The following is a 21,814-nucleotide window of genomic DNA, read 5'->3' as shown; positions in this document are numbered from 1 at the left end:
AGAGCTGCTCAACTGTATAGAGTACCAGTCCTGCCCTATGAGGTACCATAATAAGGAACATTTATGAACTCTTACAACGGTGATAATAACGTGAGGGGTAGTTAAGTTCATTTGATTATTTTTTCTCTGAAGTTCTTCAGCAGAACAATTCCAAAGCTATTGGGGGTAGCCTGAAAAACAGTTCTTTACATTGGTAAACAAGTGCTTGTGAGTTTGAGGTTTTTAAGTAAGTCAGTAAGACTTGTTAAGTCTGTGAGCTAAGTGGGCAAGGACAGTTGCTTGGAATTCATAAAAGAATGAATTCACTTTGGGTTCAGTTGGCATTACCTGAGAGCATTGGCTCTATGCCATTTTCGTAGGTTTATCTTAACTTTTCTGGCTGTGTTTTGTTTTTCTCCCTGTTTCTTGTTGTACTGTTTTCTTAACAAGAGTCTATTGGTGGCATTTGTAATGTTAACTTTGTGTGTTAGGTCTCAAACCCAGGACAAATGGCTAAGGTGCCCATTAACATTAGCCAGGCAGTGGTGGTGCACACCTTTAATCCCAGCACCCGGGAGGCAGAGGCAGGTGGATCTCTGTGAGTTCGAGGCCAGCCTAGTCTACAGAGTGAGTTCCAGGACAGCCAGGACTGTTACACAAAAAAATCTCTTGTCTCGAAAAAGGAAAAAAAACAAAACAAGAAAATACCATCCTCACCCCCAACCCGGGACCTCCACCGGGTTCTCCTAGCATCCCTCAGTCCTTACCTGTTACAAGCTATGGCTGGCATACCCTGGGCCCTACCCTAAACTTCTCCAGCCTTAGGGCTGGACTTCCCTTCCTCCAGCCATTTTGGTTTCTTGGCCCTTTGGTCTACCCTTTACTCTTGGTTGGAGGCTCCTCTCCCTTCTCTTTCTCTCCTCACATGGTTCCACTCTGGACTTTCCCAGATGTTTCCACCTCTGCGCATGCTCTCCCTTTTATCTACAGTAAACTTTCTCCTCCACCATACTTAGGAGCAGCCACGTCCTTCCTTTTTTATTTTTTTCCTCATTCACCATGCACACAGGATTATGAAGGTTCCTGATGTAAGCCACTGCTTAAGGAGCATTATTGACGGAATGGTGCCCTGTAATGCTGGAGTTAGAATCATCTTGAATTGATTGTGACTGGTGCCCTTTAAGGTGTGGTATTACAGGGGACAAAAGTATTTAAGGAACTCTTGAAGATTAATTTGAAACATAATGCTTTTAAGCATGTACTGAAAGCTAGGTACAAAAATGAAACATTGCGTTTTGGTTTTTCTTCAACTATTATTTCTTCTCATCCTCCTTTTCTGTATGCTTTTAGAGACCTTGTTGGTGAAAGGTGTTTTTCCATAAGACTTAATGCTCTTTGCAAGAGATCTAGTGATATCTCTGAGCCTGGCATCTCTCCTGACTTATTTCTGTTAAGTTGATTTGCTATCTGCCATTCTGATGTAGAAAGATACAGTTCCTTAAATTCCACCTAATACTTGCTTTCCCTAATCCTTCACTGACCCACTTCTCCCTATGAGCTTCAGATCAGGACTCTTATTAATTGGAAGCCACCAGCATGTGTGTGTCTCTCACAAGTACCTCAGCATCACTTTATCGACTTCCCTCTTTAAGATCTGTCTCGTAGCCAGGCATGGTGGCACACACCTCTAATCCCAGAACTAGAAAGGCAGAGACAGGTGGATCTCTGAGTTCAAGGGCAGCCTGGTCTACAGAGCTAGTTCCAGAACAGCCAGAGCTGTTACACAGAGAAACCCTGTCTTGGGAAAAAGAAAAAGAAAAAAAAATCTGTCTTTCAGCTGTCCCTGTTCTGTACATGGCAGCAGCATCTCGCCAGTCTCAAGGCACAGACTTGAACTCCCTCCCTTCTGTCACCCTGTTCCCCCCCCCCTCTGGTCAGGTCAGTTATTAAAGGCCCTTCGGTAGTAAGTCTCAAGGCACAGACCTGAACTCCCTCCCTTCTGTCACCCTGTTTTCTACCCACCTCTGGTCAGGTCAGTTATTAAAGGCCCTTTGGTAGTAAGTGTCCTCTCAACAAGACTCTTCTTGCTCACACTGCTTTTTCATTGCTGTATTTCTGTGGTATTTTTATAATTATTTCCTCTACCACTATTTTTCTTGGTCCCCTTTCCCCCTAAAGTTAAGTCTTTGTTACATCCAAATTTGATTATGTTATTACCTTCAGTTTCCAATTGGTTTGAAAGTAAAGATTTTTTGTTTGTTTATTTTTTTATTGTGTCATCTTGTTTTGTTTGAGACAGATTCTCATAGAGCTCAGGCTGGCCTTGCTGTGTACTGGACTGACTCCTGATCCTCCTGCCTCTACCTCCTAAGTCCTGGGATTACAGTTGAGTACCACTGTGCCTGGATAGTTTTGTGGTAAAGTATTCATTCCTTAACTATTACAGACCTCGAGTCCATTACCCACCTGCCTTGTTTACTCATTCATTCAACTGTTAATTACATTCTGTATGTCACCCTGGGGTGACACAGCTATGTGAAAATAAAGTCCTTGCTGTCATAAAAGTGGGACAGACAGCCGGGCAGTGGTGGTGCATGCCTTTAATCCCAGCACTCGGGAAGCAGAGCCAGGTGGATCTCTGTGAGTTCGAGGCCAGCCTGGTCTACAAAGCGAGTTCCAGGAAAGGCACAAAGCTACAGAGAAACTCTGTCTCGAAAAACCAAAAATGAAGTGGAACAGACAATAAACCTTATGGGTGTGTTTGATAGAGATAAATGGACAAAAGTGAAGGAAGATGATCTGATGGCTTGCCAGCTTTTTCTTGTGCATTGGCCCAGTAAGGCTCTTCAGGTGTAGAACTGTGGGCCCTTAGAACAGATAGTGGAAACAGTGTAAGAAAGGGGGTAGACTGAATTGGGTTGTGAAGAAAAAGGAGCAAACTTAGATTTCTGGCTTGGACCACTCAGAAGATTGAGGTTTCAGGGGCTAAGAGGGGAAACTGGAAGCCTGGCAAACTTGGGAGGAAAGGTTGTTTTAAGCTTACTCATGTAAAGGAGATTCAGACAAGTGTTCAGATGCATAACAACAGTGTTATGTTGTTAGTCCTCACTGTGGTATATTGTGAAAAGATTTCTGCAGTGAACTGGAAATGATAAGCCCACCTCTAGCATTCTTGGCAGACCTAGTTGTTTGTTCAAAGGTTTCCTTCTGCAGACAAAGTCGTAGAAGCCTTATTTGTCTCCTTGGACTCCCGGTTGACATGAGTTTAAAGCTGTTCGGTATCAACAGTTGAGAGAATGCTTTCAGTTCATAAAGTGTCTTAGCACTAGGTTAGATCAGGAAAAGTCAATAATTTCACTAGGAAACATAAATTTAATGTTTGCCTTTTGTATGTTTGAATTTTATTATCTCATACCTTGAGACCCTCCAAAACCTGACTCTTCAGTCTTGCAAGTAAAACATATATTGTACTTATTATTTCAATGGAAAAAAATGACAGAATTAAACTTTGATCTTTCATGGATACAGAGACTTCCAAATCAAATTACTTTTAAAATTAAGTTATTACTAAATTCCTTCAGTACTTTTTAGTTTCTTCATTTTGAGAGTGGTGAGGTTTGCAGCCTTGGTATTTCTAAAAGGTTGAGCTATAGCGTTTATGTGTGCACATGTACACTTAATCAGCCAAAGCTCAAATGGTGTCAGCGCGTTGTGTCTGTTGTACTGCATCAGTTTCCCCCCACAGGCTTACCAGGCAGAGCAGGTACTTGTAGTGTTCACCTTTTGTAAAGGAGGGAAGCTATTTGCTTAGCATCAACAACTGGCCGGCCCCTGTCGTCCTGTGTGAGTTATAGCCATAAATGAACATAATATCACTCTTTTGTTAATTTTTGTATTACTACAGAAATGATGAAAATACAGCATCAGTTTTTCACGATCACTATCTTGATTCAACATGGAGAAGGGAGAATGGCTATCTTGTAAGTATGCTAAGTCAGGTGACTTCACACTGCTGCTAGTTGTCCAGAGTGCCTCTTTTCTTTTTTAACTAAGTCTAATTCTCTACAATCACAGAGGTAATATATGGAAACGCGTCCATTAAAAATAGAGGAACCTTTTTTTCAACTATTAAAACAAATGATCTCTTGAGAAATTTAGAAATTTAGTTGAGTTTGATTTAGGTGTAGGTCTTTACCATTCCTCACATTTCCTCAAGTGAAAGATGGGCATAATCACAGAGTTCACGTCTTCATTTAGCAGTAACTGCATACTCACCATACTAGACGGTAGGGCAGGTTAACACTCAAAGTGTCATCAGATAGCTGACTTTGCTCTCATGGAGTCTATAGACAAAACGGGAGTCTGGTAATAAATAGGCAGACAAACCATGTAGATTGTGAAAGAAATAAGCAGTGTTGACTGAGGTTAGTAGGGTGGGAAAATACTTGAGGAAAAGTCAATAAAGGACGGAGGAGTTGACATTTAAGTTGAAATGTAACAAATGGATAAATGAATTACAAAAAACTAACATGCCAGGCAGAAGGAATAGTGAGTGCACTCACTTATACTTATGGGTTTAAATTTTGTTTAGCTAAGACATCATCGAAACATTTCTATAACTTTCAGTACATACTAGTGGATTCATTTTTGTCAAATATGCTTTGGATGCTGTTGTAAAGGAAAGACTAGGGAGACACAGAGGGACTGATTAGGAACCATTTGCAATAATCCAAGCAAGCTTTTAGGTAGTGGCTTGGTCCTGTATGTTCCAGAGGAGGTGTAATTAGACCAGTTTAAATTAGAGTTGAAAGGTAGAGCTGTTTAGTAGGTTGCATGTGGGGATGGAAGAGAAAGGGAAGAATCCATAATGACTCCTGGCTGTTTAAGTGGTTGACAGTGCTCTTTGCAAAGTTGGAAAGGCAGGTGGAGACAGGTGATACTGAATTCTGTTTGGAATGTGTTTCATTTGAGAAGCCAGTTAGACATTCAAAGGGAGATCTTGTGTGGGTAGTGAACATAATAGTCCGAAGCTTAAAAAAGGGATAGGAGTTAAAAATTTTGTGACTTTGAGAATTGAAATGAGATGTAGCTTAGGAAAAACAGAACTGAGTTTGGGAAACAGATTAAGTGTTCAGCAAAATGCCTGAAGTCTAGGTGTTCTTTTGTACATGGCAGCAATTATTACTGCTTACAGGTAAGGGTATGAGCCTTGGAATCCAACAGGCTTTAATGTGAGGTTTCTTCTCTTCCACTTAAAATGACACCAATGCTGCAGATGGCTCTATGGACTATGTATGCCTGTCTCAGAGTGGTTGTGGAAATCAAAATGTGGCTGTATGCTCACTCATTGAGTTGTAGCTGTTATCATTTATATTATTTCACTCAACGAAATAAGATAACTTTTTAAGTAATGAAATATATAGAGTTATACATTCCATTGTTTCTTTTAAATAGCCTTGGACTCTGGATAGCACCATCAGTGATGAGAACAGAGCTGTCATTGAGAAAATGCTGTTGGAAGAAGAGTATCCTTCATCGTTATGAGAAGAGTAAAGGTTTCAGGGTTCAAAGTGGATCAGTGAAAACATTGCAGCAGAGGCCTCTGTAATTACTAGATGACTCGCCACAGACTTCCGTTGTGTAATTTCATGTTACTTATCTATGCAAAAAGGAGCATCTTTTACTGCTGCATCTGAGACTGACACAGTGTTTTTGTTGTCAGCCATGTCTACATGTAGAGTACATATTGCATAGAAATGGTAAAATATTTAAGCCAGAACCTTAATTCTAAGGTTACATTTTCAAAGTAATAAAAGCTAAAACGCAGAGATACTTATGAGGCACACAGTTAGAACATGTGGAAATTTTCACATTATACTCTGCAGTTTACAGATTTTATATGAGAGGAATTTTAAATGAAAAACAAAATATAATTGACCCCCACCCCAGAGATTGTAGGTTTTTAACTGTGGCTCAGCAGCTGACTGCTTATCCTGATTGTCTTCAGTTTAAACTTCTTTAGACTCATTTTTCTTATGTCAATTGAGAGGGCGTCAGTAATTTCTGATTTTTCTGGCTTTTAAAGATTACTAATGAGCTGGGCGGTGGTGGCTCATGCCTGTAATCCCTGCACTCGGAGGCAGAGCCAGGTGGATCTCTATGAGTTCAAAGCCAGCCTGGTCTACAAAGCGAGTTCCAGAACAGCCTCCAAAGCTACAGAGAAACCCTGTCTCGAAAAACTAAAAAAAAAAAAGATTACTAACGAATAGTGTCTTATTTTTAACTTTTTCATATGCATTTTATGGATATCTGTCCACTATTATTGTTGTTATCATTATTTACATGTGCATTTTTGTTTGCATGTATGTCTGTGAACCTCTTGTGTTCCTTGTGCCTGTGGAGACCATAGGTGGTCAGATCTCCTGGAATTGGAATCAAGAGCCGCCATGGGGTGCTGGAATTGAACTCAGGTCTTCTGCAATAGCAGTTGGTGTTCTTTAATTGCTGAATCATCTCTCCAGCCCTCTCTGTCCACTGCTTAATCCAGAGTTTGTTATTTTATTCCCAACTGCTTCTGTTCATTTAAGAATGTTTTCTATATCTTTAATTGCCATTGGTTAGCCCCTTACTCTATAACTCTCCCCAGATATTGCCTAGATTATTTTTTTTAATGAGCAGCACATATAATCTCCAATTTCCTGGTAGCCTCAATTAAAATAAATGAATTTTTATATCATAGAATTTTTTACAACATATCTTATTTAAAATATTAGCTTATATGAAAACATTGTTTCTTTGTGTGATTGTGTGTGTGCATGAGCATGCACATGTTGTATGTGCATGTATGTGCACAGTCCAGAGGTTGACTTCAGGTGTTTTCTTTATTTACTCTGCAAATTATTTTTTTGAGCCGAGGGTTCCTATGAATCTGAAGCTCACTGATGTGACTAGCTAGCTAGTCAGAAGCTCCAGGGATCCACTCACGTTTGCTTCCTAGTACTGGGATTATATGTGCACAAAACTAACGCACCTAGCTTTTTACATGGATCCTAGGGATCCTTGTTAAATACTTAGGATTGTACAGCAGACACTGATTGAGCCATGTCCCCATCCCCAAATGAAAACATCATTGATATTTTATACTAAGTTTTTGGAATCCGCGATACATTTTATTTTAGCATTATATCTCAGTTAATGCTACTTGTATTCCAGATGATTGATCTACACGTTTGACTAGTAGCCACAATATTGAACAATGCAATTCTAAGTTATTGAACACTCAAGTAGTCACTTGTTTACTTCCAGATGTAGAAACAAGTAAGAGTTAAGCATAAGCATTTAGACTCAATATATTTTAGAGGATAAGGAGAACCTTTATTTTATATGTATAATTTGTCTCTAGTACATAGCCTAACATGACATGTAGTTGATATTTGTTAAATAAAGAATAGTTAAGACTTAGAGAACAGTTTTTTGTTTTTTGTTAAGGTTTACTTGTTTACTTAAAATTTTTTTTTTCATTTTACATACTGCCCACTGTTCCCCCTCCTTCCCCTTCTCCCACTCCCTCCCACCTCCCCCTCTCCCACCCCTACCCACTCCTCATTGGGGGTAAGGCCTCCCTTGGGTATTCAACATAGGCTGGAATACAAAGTTGGGGCAGGCCCAAGCATCCCCCCCCCCACCGCATCAAGACTGAGTAAGGCATGGCACCATAGGGAATGGGCTCTAAAAAAGCCAGTTCATGTACTCAGGCTGAGTCCTGGTCCAATTGCCAGGAGACTCTAGCAGCTAGTTCCAGCAATGCTGAGGGGGGCCGTTTCTTAGCAAAATTGATGTTGTTTGTATTAGTGTGTAGAAGAGTCCTGAGCTCTGTACTGTGACTTTTAAAAAATATGGAAACAGTGGTTCCCAAATTAGCCAGCACAACAAATTCATCTATTTTACTATTCCTATTTTAGAAAAGAAAAAGATTGAACTACTTTTCTTAGCCACTTGTGATAGAGAAGAGAAGGGAAACCAGCATTGCTGTGATACAGGTATTGTGTTTTGATATGTGATCATTCCTACAGGTAACATGTAAAGCATGGACTCACAGCCCTGGGCAAGCTTCAAGAAGAATAGTTTTTGATTGTGTTTGAATGTCTTCACCAGTCTGCCTACTTGATATTATATAAGAATTGTGACTTTAATATTGTTTAAGTTTCCTTAATAATTATATAGGTATTATTTGTCTAATAAATCACTTCCAGGAAAATTCTGGGTTAATCAAAAGGATGATAAGAAATACACAAACAGGTAAAATCAGTTATAGTACTGTTACAAGTTTTGAATTGCAGATTTAGGAACTTCTTCACAAGCTTCCTATTTTTTTTTTCTTGTGCAGTCTGCAGAAAACAGCAAAAATCATGTATGTACCTATTTTCTATTTTGAAAGCCTTTTAAAAAAATAAAAATCTTTTTTACTTTTAATTATGTGTGTTCACTTGTGTCCCTGTGTGGGTATAGGTATGTGAGTGCAGGTGCCTATGGAAACCAGAGATGTCAGGTCCATTGGAGCTGAGTTACAGGCAATTGTAGCCTGGTAGGAGTGTAAGCAATTGAATACTGTTAACTACTGAGCCATCTCTCGAGCCCCTTTAAAACCTTTTTCAGATCAGTTAAAAATTACAAGAAAATTCTTAACAGTTAGATATAGTCAATGGGAAAGCCTTCTTGATTCAAAGGATAGGATTTTTCTTTTAAAGATGGTTTTGGCACAGATGTTAGAATATATACATTTGTGCCATCATTTCTTTGCCAGAATTTTTTTTAAATATCTTTCTATCAGCAGTTCATCCTATCATAAAGATATATTATTAATTGACTTCATTTCTGTTCTGTCTGATAATTTTAAATTTCTTATGTACAATTTCATTTGCATCTGTGACTTCTGAAAATTACCTAGTAAAATTGGGCTGGGCATAGTGGTTCATGCCTGTAACCCAATAATTGGAAGGCAGAATCAGAATCTACAAGTTCAAGACCAGCTTGAACATAGTGAGTTCTAGGCCAATTAAGACTATATAGCAACATCCTGTCTCAAAGGATTCTAGAAAAATTAAAGGTTTTACAAATAGCCTTTTTAATTGGAAAAATGGTCATTATTTATAAACACAAGTTTGAGCACTGAGCAGACTTTTTGGCTTTTGTATTTTGCTACATAAACAAAGTGACGTTAGTGAGAGGATTGGATGCTTGATGAAATTGAAGAATTTCCTTGGTATGCTTTAATTTCGTGTGATACAGAATTTAAAAGCAATAAATGTGATGCCATAGTTTTATGATTTAAAATCTTAGGCTTCGGGAATATATTAATGGCTGCTCTTTGTTTTCAGTCTGAGGAGGCCTACTTGTTACCAGAGAGACTTCTTTTGATGTATTTTAGTGCTGGCCTCACTCAGATGCAAGGATTGTATTTGTGTGTGTGTGTGTGTGTATAAATTTTTTTTCAATCCCATTCTGGTAGAGATAAGGAATAGGTAAACCTTACGTTCCAGGTACCAGCTGCAGTAGCTGCCTCTTTCCCCTCCTTTTTTAGTAGACTAGAAGTCTTGGTTTTAGCCAAGTGACTGTCTGTAACAGTGGTTCTCAACCTGTGGGTTGCAGCCCATTGGAGGTTCCAACAGCCCTTTCATAGGGATCACCTAAGACCAACAGAAAACACATATTGTTACGCTTCATAACAGAATAGCAATGAAAATAGTTTTATGGTTGGGGGAAGTCCCCACAACATGAGGAACTGTATTAAAGGGTTGCAGCATTAGGAAGGTTGAAAACTACTGGTCTATAACCTTTAGCTGCATAAATATAGAATGTTCCATTTCAGAATTTTTTTTTTTTTGCAATTCCTCTTTTTTCTTTCAGGGTACATTCTCCTACAAAACCAGCCAGTTATTCAGTAAAGTGGACAATAGAGGAAAAAGAACTGTTTGAACAAGGGCTGGTAAGTAGAGAATATTTTAACTTAAGGTAAAACTATTCTAGAAGCCAAATTAAAAAAAAAAAAAAAAACAACTTTGTGTATTTGCAATAGGAGATAAGCTGAATTCTTTCTTTTTCATTCAACTATTTAGCATTGTGCATAATCCACATTTTTCAGAACATATATTTGAAGACCAGAAACATTTTTTGTATGAATGTATCACTGAAATCTTTTTAAAAGGATAAGTTATGAAGAATAAAAAGTGTGTGTGATTCAAATACTAAAAATACTTCATAACATGGAGAAATGTTTAATAAAATAACAATTTTTAAACTATCAAGAGTAGGTTGTATATATCCATTTAGGGTACATGTGGCTCAATTATACTAAATTTGATTTTGAGATTGTATATAAATTATATAGGTAGTATATGATATGTATAGAGCATTTGAATAAATGAATTATTTACATACATATGAATTATGAGAAGTAAAATATGTTGGTATTTTTCTAGTCAGCATGGCAGCTGTGTATTACAGGGTTTTAATACAAATACATAAACTATCTGGAGGTTTTCTTCCTTTCTTTTTTTATACTGATGATAGTTATATTGGCTTTTTTCTGTTGTCTGTCAATCTAATTAACAATTTATTTAGGATAGATAACTTCGATGTTTGCCACTTATCAAAGACTAAATATGCATATGCTCATATTTGCAAGTTCATAGGTTGTGAACTTAAAGTTCTGCTTTTGTTTTTATTGTTGGCATTAGTGATGGTTATAGCGACCCGTTTGTGTGTTCAGAACTCACACTTACCTAAAGTCTCGCTCTCCTTTCCGGTCATCAATTAGCTCTTCTCTGTATATCCTTCTAGGGATGTTTGCTCCATATATAAGCAGAAGAGAACTTATTTATATAGATGTATAGAAATTTGTACACAGTAAGATAATTTAAACAATGTTTTCCTACAGAAGAAAAGGCTTTGATTTATTGGGCAATTGTTTGTTGTGTTGCCCACTTTTACCCATTGATACAGTTTCAGGCTTGGGAGGGAATGTGGTGGTGCTGATGGTGAAGGAAAGTTTTTATTCCTCCAGTTTCTTTACTGTGGGGGTAGATCTTTCTGCACTTTGAAACTAGTGGGTGTTTTCCTTGCTCCTCTTGCTAGTTCGTCGTTCATTTTCTTAGTGTTCAAGCCCCGTTATCCCAAAAGATCTCAATTTATCCAGGTCTCTTCTGTCTCTAAATGTGTTTCATGATACCAAGTCATTGGCCTTCACTCCACAGTAAAAAGAACTTACTCAGTTAGTTTATACTAGCTAGGTGTTACTCTTAAATAAGTTGTAACAGTTTTCTCAGAAGTACTTTGAGTTTTAACATATTGCCCATCTGAATAACAGAAATAAGTGTATAAATGAAGCTCCACCATCTGGGTCAGATCTTTAAAGATATTTTACTACCACAAGATATAGCTACTTGGTCTGTAGATGAGTCTGGGGAGGGTTTTCTGAGTTGTATTTAGTAGTATTTTGTTTTGTTTTTCATGATTTTAAGAATTCCAAAAAGGAGGGGAGGGGTGTTGTTGATCTACTGTGGGAAGTATTTTGTGTTAGTGAAGATTTATGTGCTAAATAAAGTTTAGACTTGGTGTCTAAATGTCCACCATGTATCTAGAATTGTGTATTTTCTCTTTTGCACATGAAATCTCCATGGGAACGCCCAGGGTGTGGTGTAGCCTTTGGCTCCAGAAGGGAGTCCTTGGTCTACTTCATCTGTCATTGAGTTTTGAAAGTCACTGCACTGTGTACCCTCTAGAGTGTTTGCTATAGGACACTTAAAAGGTATTGTAGAGTATAAAGTCTGAGTTTAAAAGTTGCAATTAGTGTAGAATGTGTCCAGTTGATTTGGTAAGAAAAACGTTAAAAAATGTCACCTACTTCTCTTTTGGGCTGTTGTAAGTCATTTTGTTTAGTTTTCGGAACTCTTGAGTCAAAGAAACATGGGCTTTGATTTTTAAAAGCATAGTCTAATAAATCAGGTTTCATTTTGTGGTTACTGTTTGAAATATTACTGAGTAAGGACTCCAAAGCAAATTTGTTTCCATTTTGATAACAGGCTAAATTTGGCCGAAGGTGGACCAAAATCGCAACACTAGTTGAGAGTCGCACAGTTTTACAAGTGAAGAGTTACGCCAGACAGTACTTTAAAAATAAGGTAAGCAGAGTACAGATATCCTAAATAATAATAAAATTTTGGATGAAGTTAGTAAGAACAAATACTCAATATAGACAGTATAGTCTGGACTGTTTTGGGTTTTGGGGGGTTTTGTTTGCTTGTTTGTTTTTTGTTGTTTTTGAGACAGGATCTTACTATACAGCCCCAGCTGGCCTAGAACAATATGACAGTCATCCTGAATGCTGAGATGTAGGTGTGCATCATCACCTCCATCTAAGTAGTCTTATTGTTAATACTTTTTATAGCTAAAGTAGTTTATACTTATAACATGTGTTTTGGATCCTTAAAATATGGATTACGTTTATTTTATGTGTGTATGTGGCCATGCATGTGTACCATGGAAGGAGTGTGGAAGTCAGAGGACAACTTGGGAATAGGTTCTGGTCTTTCACCATGTGGGTGGGCACTAATGATCAAACTCATCTTGTCAAGCCTGGCTTACCCATTAAGTCCTCTGTCTGGCCCAGTGGATTGTGGGATTGTTTATTTGCTTTTTGTTTTTTAATTTTTAAAAACAGTTTGGAGCAACCATGTCCTAGCTGCAGCTCATGATGGGTGACTAGGAATGAAGCTGAGCACATTGTAGCTGATGATGCATATTGCCATGCTCCAGCACCTCTGAGTGTTCTGGGTGTTGCTGTGTTAAACAGGAAAGTAGTTGTTCATTCCAGTCTTTAAAGCCAATAGTATTCCTGACAGGCAGTGGTTAGCAGCCTAACACTTCTTCTAGAAAATACCTATTTTTCTATAAATATTTGTGCTGTAGAAGAAACCTGTGAAAATTTTTAGAGTTTAAGGGGTATATATGCTAACACAGGATTACAAAATCTTCCTAAAACAGACAGGTTTTTATTGTTACAAAGACTGTCTGAAAATCTTAATCACTGTGCTCAGAAAGTAGTTATGATCTAGTTCCTTAATTTTTCAAATAATTTGTTCTGTATTTAGTTGTGTGCATTTAAAAAAAAATAGGATACTTTATTTTTATTTTATATGTATGGGGGTTTTGCTTACATGTATGTGTGCAGACCACAGTGTCTATAGTGCCTGCAGAGACCAGAAGAGGGAGGGCATTGGATTCTCTAACTGGAGTTATAGATAGCTGTGAGCTTCTATGTGAGTTCTGGAAACCAATCCTGGGTCCTCTAGAAAAGCAGCCAGTAATGTTTAAATGCTGAGCCTTCTCTCCAGCCCCAGTGTAGTTTTGATATTTAGAATTTATAACTGTGTTTATTTGAGGCCTGAGAGTATATTTGGAAATGTGATGTTTGGAAATGCCTTAAATGACATTTTTTTTCTAATGTAAATAATGTGTCTGTTAGGTGTGCTTTACTCAATATAGCAAAAAACTGCAGTCATCCTAGTTGTCTATCACCAGATGACTGGATAATGGAACTTTGGCGTGTGTGTGTGTGTGTGTGTGTGTGTGTGTGTGTGTGTGTGTAATAGAATAGTATCCAGCTTTAAAGAAAAATGAAATTATAAAATTCATAGAAAGATGGATAGACTTAGAATGTATATGTAGTATTAAGCAACCCATACTATCTCAGAAAGACAAAAACTGGGTATTCTCTCATATGTGGGACCTAGTCAGTAATATATGAATATGTAAGCAAATGTATGCATGGGTACAGTATAACATGTTGAAAAGAGCACAAGGAAGGCTAAATATTAGAAGATGAGTATGAACTGAGTGCGGATGATGGATATAAAGTTAATTGCTGCCAGGCAGTGGTGGCATATACCTTTAATCCCAACACTTGGGAGGCAGAAGCAGGCAAAAGCCTGACTTCTCTTGAGTTCTGAATTTAAGGCCAGCCTGGTCTTCAGATCGAGTTCCAGTACAGTACACAGAGAAACCCTGTCTTGAAAAAAAGTTTTTTTTTTCTAGTTCTAACTTTGTCAGGGTGTTTTCTTTTTTGGTAGTGGGTAAGTGCTTAGAAATATAGTCAATAATGAAAGTGTACAATCCATTGTGAAGCTCCACAGCTTCAGAACGGCTCTTCTGTGTACAAGTTCTGTAGGATGTTTAAAAAGCGAGTAAAGGCTGGGCGGTGGTGGCGCACGCCTGTAATCCCAGCATTCGGGAGGCAGAGCCAGGTGGATCTCTGTGAGTTCAGGGCCAGCCTGGTCTACAAAGCGAGTTCCAGAACAGCCTCCAAAGCTACAGAGAAACCCTGTCTTGAAAAACAAAACAAAACAAAAAAAAAGGAAGTAAAGATATAATGGCTATTAACATGTACTTCGTTTAAAAAATATTTTATCTATTTTTTTGTGTAAGGTGATTAAACTTAAAATCTTAATATTATGTGGATGCTATTTTGATTCTTAATAAGGTAAAGTGGAGTACAGAGAAAGAAACACCAACTCAGAAGAGCAGCAGTGATCTTCAGGTTAAAAATAAAGATGAAAGGACAAAGGTGTGGGCAGCATCATGTTTAAGGGGACGTGCTGATCCTAACTTGAATGCTGTAAAAATTGAGAAGTTATCTGATGATGAAGATGTAGACATCACAGACGAACTGGATGAGTTGACTTCTCAAACTCCACAAAAGAATTCTGACAACCATCTTACTATAGACATTCCTAATAGTAAAATTTGTAAAGCCAACCAAGGAGAATTCATATGCTCAGAAGGCCTGCTAGCTAAATCTTCTGGGGAGAATCTTCAGAACATGAAGCAAAGTGAAGTAGAAGAATGTTCAAGCTCAGCAATTACATCGTGTGCTGTAAGACAGAACAATAATGGCAAAAACTCAGTTGAATTAAGTGAGACGTACAATAAACTGGCTGAAGAGTACAATGTGCAAGATGGAAAAGAAATAGCAGATGAATCCAAGCACTCCCCTTCTCCAGAGTCCTGTGAGAGTCAGCAGGATTCAAGTGGAAATGAAATGCTTTTGCCTCCTTTCCCAATGGTGGAGGAAAGCCATGAGGGAGAAGAGCTTAAGCCACCAGAGCAAGAAGTGGAAATAGATAGAAATATCATTCAAGACGAAGAAAAGCAAGCAATTCCTGAGTTTTTTGAAGGGCGCCAAACTAAAACACCAGAACGCTATTTGAAAATTAGAAACTACATTTTGGATCAGTGGTAAGAATTACATTGCATATGTTCTAAAAACTTGATACACTGAAGTATGTTGATTAGGCCCATGCAAAATTGAGGATTTGCTAGAGATCCAAAGAGCTTTCACATATCCTCCTTCAGTAGTCAAGATTTGAAGTTTCTCATAGTGAACCTCTGTAAAACTGGTAAGAATGGTCATCCATTGCTATCATAATACATCTGTCTTTGTGTTATGTGTGAGCCTGGGAACAAGGGAGTGACCATGGCGGGGGGGGGGGGGGGGCGCAGCAGTTTCTTGGGGCAGTGTTGGGAAGCTGTAACTAAACACTACTGTCTGGGAAAGGAGAGAATTTCCAGTTTTCACACAGATTTGAGTATAAAAGGAGGACAAACATAGAGACAGGAGTGTCATTAAACATGGCTATATTGCAGACTAGTCTCAGAATTCCCTTTTCAATGCTTGTGACTTTGAAGTGGAATAAGCTCAATTATTAAACCAAAGACCTCAGTCCTTATTAACCTAAATAATGCTGAAAGTAACTGGACTTGTTCATGGGAGCTTATTAATAAGCCTTGGGCATCCATAGTTGCTATTAACGTTTTAGAGTGCTTCCAATTCTTTGGGTGGGGGTTCTGTGTTGTCCTTTATTTTCTCTTCTGTCAAGGGTTTTCCTGTCCTGTTGCAGTGACTTTCTGCTAGAACCTAGAAATGTTACTGAAGATGAACATGTTAAATAGCTCTCATTTCACTCAGGTAACATTAACTTACTTGGCTTTTAAAGACAGCCATGTTCTAAAAAAAAGCGTTTTTGCACTGATGAAAGCACTGAAGAACCGACTTGGCTAAGATGTCATAAGAATAAGGGATGCTTAGGAGAAACAATTGACATTTACGTAGTGCTTTGTGGTTTACAGAAAGCTGCCCTGTATCTTCTCATCTGAGTCTTCACAACAGTCCTGTGAAGTAGGCAAATGGGATCTTCGCTGTTTGAAACAGATTAGCACAATTCTCAGATAGAGGTTTAGGGTGCCTGCCTTTGATCTTTCAACCCTCCACTGACCCATGAAAGGTATCAGTCCAACTTACTCGTTCTGTTAATCCACATTGCCTAGTTGACAGTTTTTAAATGCTAATTACATTAGATCTCTGTTCATACTTGGGTTTAGTTTGGGAAATAAAAGCCAAAACTGAAGGCCTTCAAAATAGTTTCGACCTCAAAAATGTCACGACTCGTTCATACTTACTGTTAGTTTAAACAAAATTTGTTATGTTAAATTTTGGATTTTAAATTAACAGGATAAATTACATATGTAGTATAAAATTATATGGCAGTAGTTTCCTACACAAAGTCTATTTGGATTACTGTTTACGAACTATTGTTACAGAAAGGCATGAAGTACAAAACAAAACACAGGTAATACTTTAAAAAAGGAAAGGTAAAGTTTTGAAAATAAAGAGACCTACTTGAACTTTCTTTTCCATGAGAGCAGGTGCAGTTGGTTTTATTTAGGGTAAGTTTTTATTAAACCGTTAACCAACTCTTAACGCTGTTATTCTACCACATGCCATGCATTATATTGAAACCGTCTTCAGTTCTCTTGACAGTCTTCACAAATGAAAAAATAAGGTTCCCAGAGGATGAGGTCGCACTTAGGGTGAAGCGATTTCATCTTCTGAGTTGGTTCAGTGTTTAAAAAGCTGTAACTGCGGCCACAGCTTCTTTGCCTTCAGAATTACAGTGCTGGCCCTTTGACACCTTAGCTCTGCCCAGGGAAGGGGAGGTGTGTGCAGCTCCTCCCTCTTCTGGCACCTTGTTTATTTCTGTCCTGCACCTTACTGCCACGGAAAAGGCTACAGTTTTGTCACTTGTCTTCTCCCCTCACCCCTCAGGAATGTAGGCAGTGGGAAGACAGTTCTCTTGTCATCAGCCTACTGCTTACACCGTGCTTAGAATACCGAAGGCATTTCAGTCATTAAGGGAAGAAGATTGAAGAAACATTTACTGTCTGAGCAGTGAGCAAGGCTGTTGAGTTTCTTGCAAAGCCTTGATTGGATAAGGCAGATGGAGACTAAGCCAGTTTTCAGGTTCCTGTCACTTTTTAGTAGCTCTACTCTTTCCTACTTTCTTGTCATACTTGTATAGTTTGTTTGCTTTTCTTTCATGGAACACTGGAATTTCAGTTTTCTGTAGAAGTCACAGTATTCTCTATCACAATTACTTCCATGTTCTATGGACTTCGTAGATTTATGGACTTAAATTTTGTCTATTTTGGGAGGCCTTCCCTAAGCACCCTATCTAGAGTAGACTGTGCCTGTTTGTTGCCCTGTATCCATCCATCCACTTAGGCTTCTTTTTCTTTTTAGCGCTGTGATTTGATAACGTAATATATATTATCCCTTTATGTATCGATAGTCTCCATTGGAATTTAAGATCTTTGAAAACAGGAACTTTGTATTACTCACCTCAGACCCTTGTTCCTAGAACAGTGTCTGTGACATTGGACACAAGTCCTTACTGAATAAAATGGGACTGAGTACTGTCTGTGCTGTCACTTAGTGTCGGGGTCAGTGTCTGCATCTTAATCCTATCCTACCGCTTCCTCAAGTAGGTAGGTGCTGTAGTGATTCGGGCCAGCCTGTTTGCTCCCTTCTAAGATGGGATTGGGAAAACCTTTCTCTTAGAATTATGTGTACCTAACAGTACAGCATTTGGCATACTCAGTAATTGATTTCTACTCTTATGAAGGTCTCTGTTTCTGTTAAATTTATATTGTGTTTTCTAACATAGTACATTAAACAAATATATGATTATTATATGAATTTTTAATTTCATTGGGAGTTTTTTTTAATTCCTTTGGAAAGACTAAGTGCTTATAATTAAAAATGAATATACAATATTTAAAACTTTTTGAGAGAGTTAATAATTAACAGCATTGGCAAAACTGGGAAAGTCTTGGGATGGACAGTGTATAGCTCAATGTTAGAACAGTTGCCTAGCAGCATGAGGCCAGTACCATAAAAAAGAAAAAGTAGGGGGAATGTCTCAGTACTAAATTTCTTTAATTCCCATGTGCTCTTTTTATTCACAGATGTAGAAATGAATTTGCTTCTGTACAAAATAAGTTGCTAATTTCAAAGTTGGGGGACACCTGGGATGTATGGGGCTTGGTATTGGGGAAGAATATTTGTAACACTATTACACTTACAGGTGCTTGTAAATTGTTACATCATTTAAAGATATTTTACTTGTGGAAAAAAAGAACACTTGGGTATTTATTTGTTACTCAATTAGGCATTGAGTGAAAATAAAATTTTAAGGTATTTCATATATTAAAAGTTTTCCCCAGAAATCCCTTTTTAAATGTTTCTATTCATCCAAAATAATTGTACTTCCATCTCTTAATTAGGGAAATATGCAAACCGAAATACTTAAATAAGACCTCAGTACGCCCTGGCCTGAAGAACTGTGGGGATGTTAATTGTATTGGACGGATTCATACATACCTCGAGTTGATAGGAGCAATCAATTTTGGATGTGGTAAAAATAAAAACCCAACAACATCTTTTACTTGGCATTTTTTATCCTTATAGCACCCATTAATTTTTATGATGGTTCAAATTCAAGTGGATTTAAGTATATGGAATTCAGAGAAAGTGTAATATTATGAAATAAGTATATCATTAAGACTTGATGTTAAACACATTTCTGCTAATTAAACTGTTTCCCTTTGAAAATACAATTTTAAAGGAAAATATTTTATCTACATAATAGTAATAATTTAACAAAGAGTTCTTTGTCAAGTAAAAGTAAATAATTTATGAGAATCTAAGAATAACCTATTTACTTTAAAAAAGATACAGGTTGAGACTAGCATGGCTGTTAAAAAAGCTTAGATGTTGGGAGCATTTTTAAAGATCCAACAAAATCTGAAATTTGAAGTGTTACTATATTGTATTCCTGCTAGAGATGCTTTCTAGTAATGGTTAAATGAAGGCAGTAACTTATCAACTTGTATATTTAATTATAATAAAAGCACAAAAGTATTTTAACAAGGCTGGTGAGGTGGCTCAGTGGCATTTGCCCCTAAGCCTGAGCCGTGAGTTTGATCACAGAGATCTACTTGGTAGGAGAGAACCAACTTCCACAAGTTGTCTTATGGCTTTGACGTGTACGTACCTGCACATGTGTACACACACACAATTTTTTTTAATTAGTGAAACTCTTTCACTCTTGGTTTTTTTCTGATTCAAGTTGATGAGTATACATATGTCAGAATGAATTCTTCCCGATCACTGAATTCACATGACAGAGCTTTGAAGAAAGCTAGTGGTGATGGGTGCAGGTAGTGATCAAGAACCAGAACCTTACCACCCCTGGTTTTGGAGGTGAGCGAGAGAGCTAACCAGAAAGCCTCTGATAGATGATTTCATTTTTGTGTATTGAGAACGGACAGTCTTCCACATTTGTCGCATTTGTGCCCCAAGCTCTGTGGTGAGACCAGCTCTTTGGGAACTTCATCTGTTTTAGCCTCAGCCACAGAGATGACATATGTCTTCTGTATTAAACTGCCAAAGTCAGCAAAGAGGGCTCAGCACTCATTTCACCAGAAGTTATACAAATTACTTAGTTCTTAATAATTGCTTTTATTGGGCTGCCATTTTATTAACAGCATTATTCATTTGAGAACTAAGTGACATATCAAATGTATGATTGTGGGATAAGAATCATGGGAGCTCAGCTGTAGTCAGCATAGTATATCTTCCTATTTAACAGATTTCACAGAATAATAGATGTGTTTTTTCTTTCCTAAATTCCAACAGAACAGGCAATATATAACAGACCACAACCAGTTGATAAAGTACGAGTGAGTGACAGGAAAGATACAGAAGCAGCGTACCAGCTTGCCTGGCGCCTACAGTCTATGGTAAGTAGCTGTTTTACTAAACAAATGGCCACTGAGTGGAAGAACATGTTTTCTCTTGTCTTTGACCTTGGCCATTTAATTCTTTGGCTGCTTTTGTGTATGAGACAAACCAAACAAACTGGAAAACTCTTCAAGATCACTATCAAAGTCTATTGAAACATCTTTACTAAAGTGGCCTTGGGCTACTTGGTTTTGATTTATAAACTTAACATTTTGGGTGCTAGAGAGATAGCTCAGTGGTTAAGAGTACTTGCTGCAGGGCTGGAGAGATGGCTTGGAGTTTAAGAGCACAGGCTGCTCCTCCAGAGGTCCTGAGTTTAATTCCCAGCAATCACGTGGTGGCTCACAACCATCTGTAATGAGATGTGGTGCCCTCTTCTGGCCTGCAGGTATACATGCAGACAGAACACTGTACATAATTAATAAATTTAAAAAAAAAAAGAGTACTTGCTGCTCTTGCAGAGGACCCCAGTTCAGTTCCCAGCATGTACCTCATGCAGACCACAAGCATTTATAACTCCAGTTTCACAGGATCTGACACCGTCTCCTGGCTTCCTGGGCATCTGGCATGCATATAATGCACAGACATACATGTAGGCAAAACAGCCATAAACATTAAGAAAATATTAAAAAAAAAAACAGCAACATGAGATGGTGGCATGTGCATTTAACCTCAGCATTCAGAAGGTAGAGGATGGTAGAAAAGATCTCATTAGTTTCACGTTAAATTGGTGACAGGTAAAATAAGTCTTGGCTATACCTGAATTTGCTGTCCTAAGAAAGGCTGTTTTCAAGTGGCTCTTTGGAGATCATACAAGTTACACACCTCTCTTTGGCAGCCAGTTCATTCTAAACACCTCAGATATGCTGTTTGCAGAACTAGTTGAGTTGTAGAGTCTACACATTTTGTAGTTTTTCTTTTTCTTTTTCTTTTTTTTTATTATTTGGATTAATTTGTCAATGGCCTTTCTAAACCTGAGATAATCATTTTGCTATTTTCCCTGTATTCTTTGCTGTGTTTTCTTCTCTACCACAGATAATTGGAAACAAGTTTGTTTTCTTGGTGCTTCTTTCTAGTCCTAACAGTACTTTTATCCTGGTATTGTAGCTCCTAAATGGTAATGGAAAGGAAAATAAAAAAGAAATCAAGTCAAATGCAGAAAGTCATCAGTGCTATGTTTTTTAAAGTGGTACCTTGATGCTACCACCTAGCTCCTACCTTGCTAGCTGCTGCTAGTGGCTACAAGAAGTTAGTTGAGTATCTTTAAGCAGAGAAATAACTGACTGTTACACATGATCAATAGAATACAGTTAGTGAGTTGATGAACAGACATTAAAATACTTAAGTAACTAGAGTTTTAGATAGTTATTGTTTAAGTTTTGTGTGTTCATGTATTAAGGATTTTGCCAGGTTAATTTTGTTACATTTTACCTTTATTTTTTTTCTTAATATAGCGTACAAGGAGACGTAGGGTCCGAGACCCATGGGGAAATTGGTGTGATGCAAAAGACTTAGAAGGGCAAACATTTGAGGTAATTTTGACCTTACTTGTGGTTTATCCTTGAAAACTTGTTTGTCTCATGATTTTAATTCCTGTATATTACACTAATTTCATTGTTGAAGTGTGAGTGCTCATTTCCA

At 37.8% G+C, this 21,814-nt stretch overlaps 1 protein-coding gene across 6 annotated transcripts in view; it reads left to right on the top strand.

Annotated features, from left to right (window-relative positions):
- The window catches only part of Mysm1 (Myb like, SWIRM and MPN domains 1), a 39,744-nt gene that overhangs the window by 966 nt on the left and 16,964 nt on the right, over window positions 1-21,814 (top strand). For 3 of the 6 annotated variants that reach the window (XM_036177761.1, XM_036177763.1, XM_036177760.1), the window contains exons 2-11: window positions 3,884-3,959; window positions 5,434-5,504; window positions 8,203-8,277; window positions 8,366-8,389; window positions 9,886-9,964; window positions 12,060-12,158; window positions 14,516-15,270; window positions 18,655-18,785; window positions 20,069-20,172; window positions 21,628-21,705. In XM_036177761.1, coding sequence (XP_036033654.1) covers window positions 3,884-3,959; window positions 5,434-5,504; window positions 8,203-8,277; window positions 8,366-8,389; window positions 9,886-9,964; window positions 12,060-12,158; window positions 14,516-15,270; window positions 18,655-18,785; window positions 20,069-20,172; window positions 21,628-21,705 — 1,492 coding nt within the window. Of the gene's footprint in view, window positions 1-4; window positions 43-3,883; window positions 3,960-5,433; window positions 5,505-8,202; window positions 8,278-8,365; window positions 8,390-9,885; window positions 9,965-12,059; window positions 12,159-14,515; window positions 15,271-18,654; window positions 18,786-20,068; window positions 20,173-21,627; window positions 21,706-21,814 lie in introns of those variants that run through there. The other 3 variants (XM_036177765.1, XM_036177764.1, XM_036177766.1) reach the window with 3 other exon arrangements.

This window comes from Onychomys torridus, chromosome 2 (genome assembly GCF_903995425.1).
Source record: "Onychomys torridus chromosome 2, mOncTor1.1, whole genome shotgun sequence".
In the NCBI taxonomy this organism is placed as follows: Eukaryota; Metazoa; Chordata; class Mammalia; order Rodentia; family Cricetidae; genus Onychomys; species Onychomys torridus.
The sequence above is the reverse complement of the archived record's forward strand: the minus strand, read 5'-3'. Positions and strand labels throughout refer to the sequence as shown.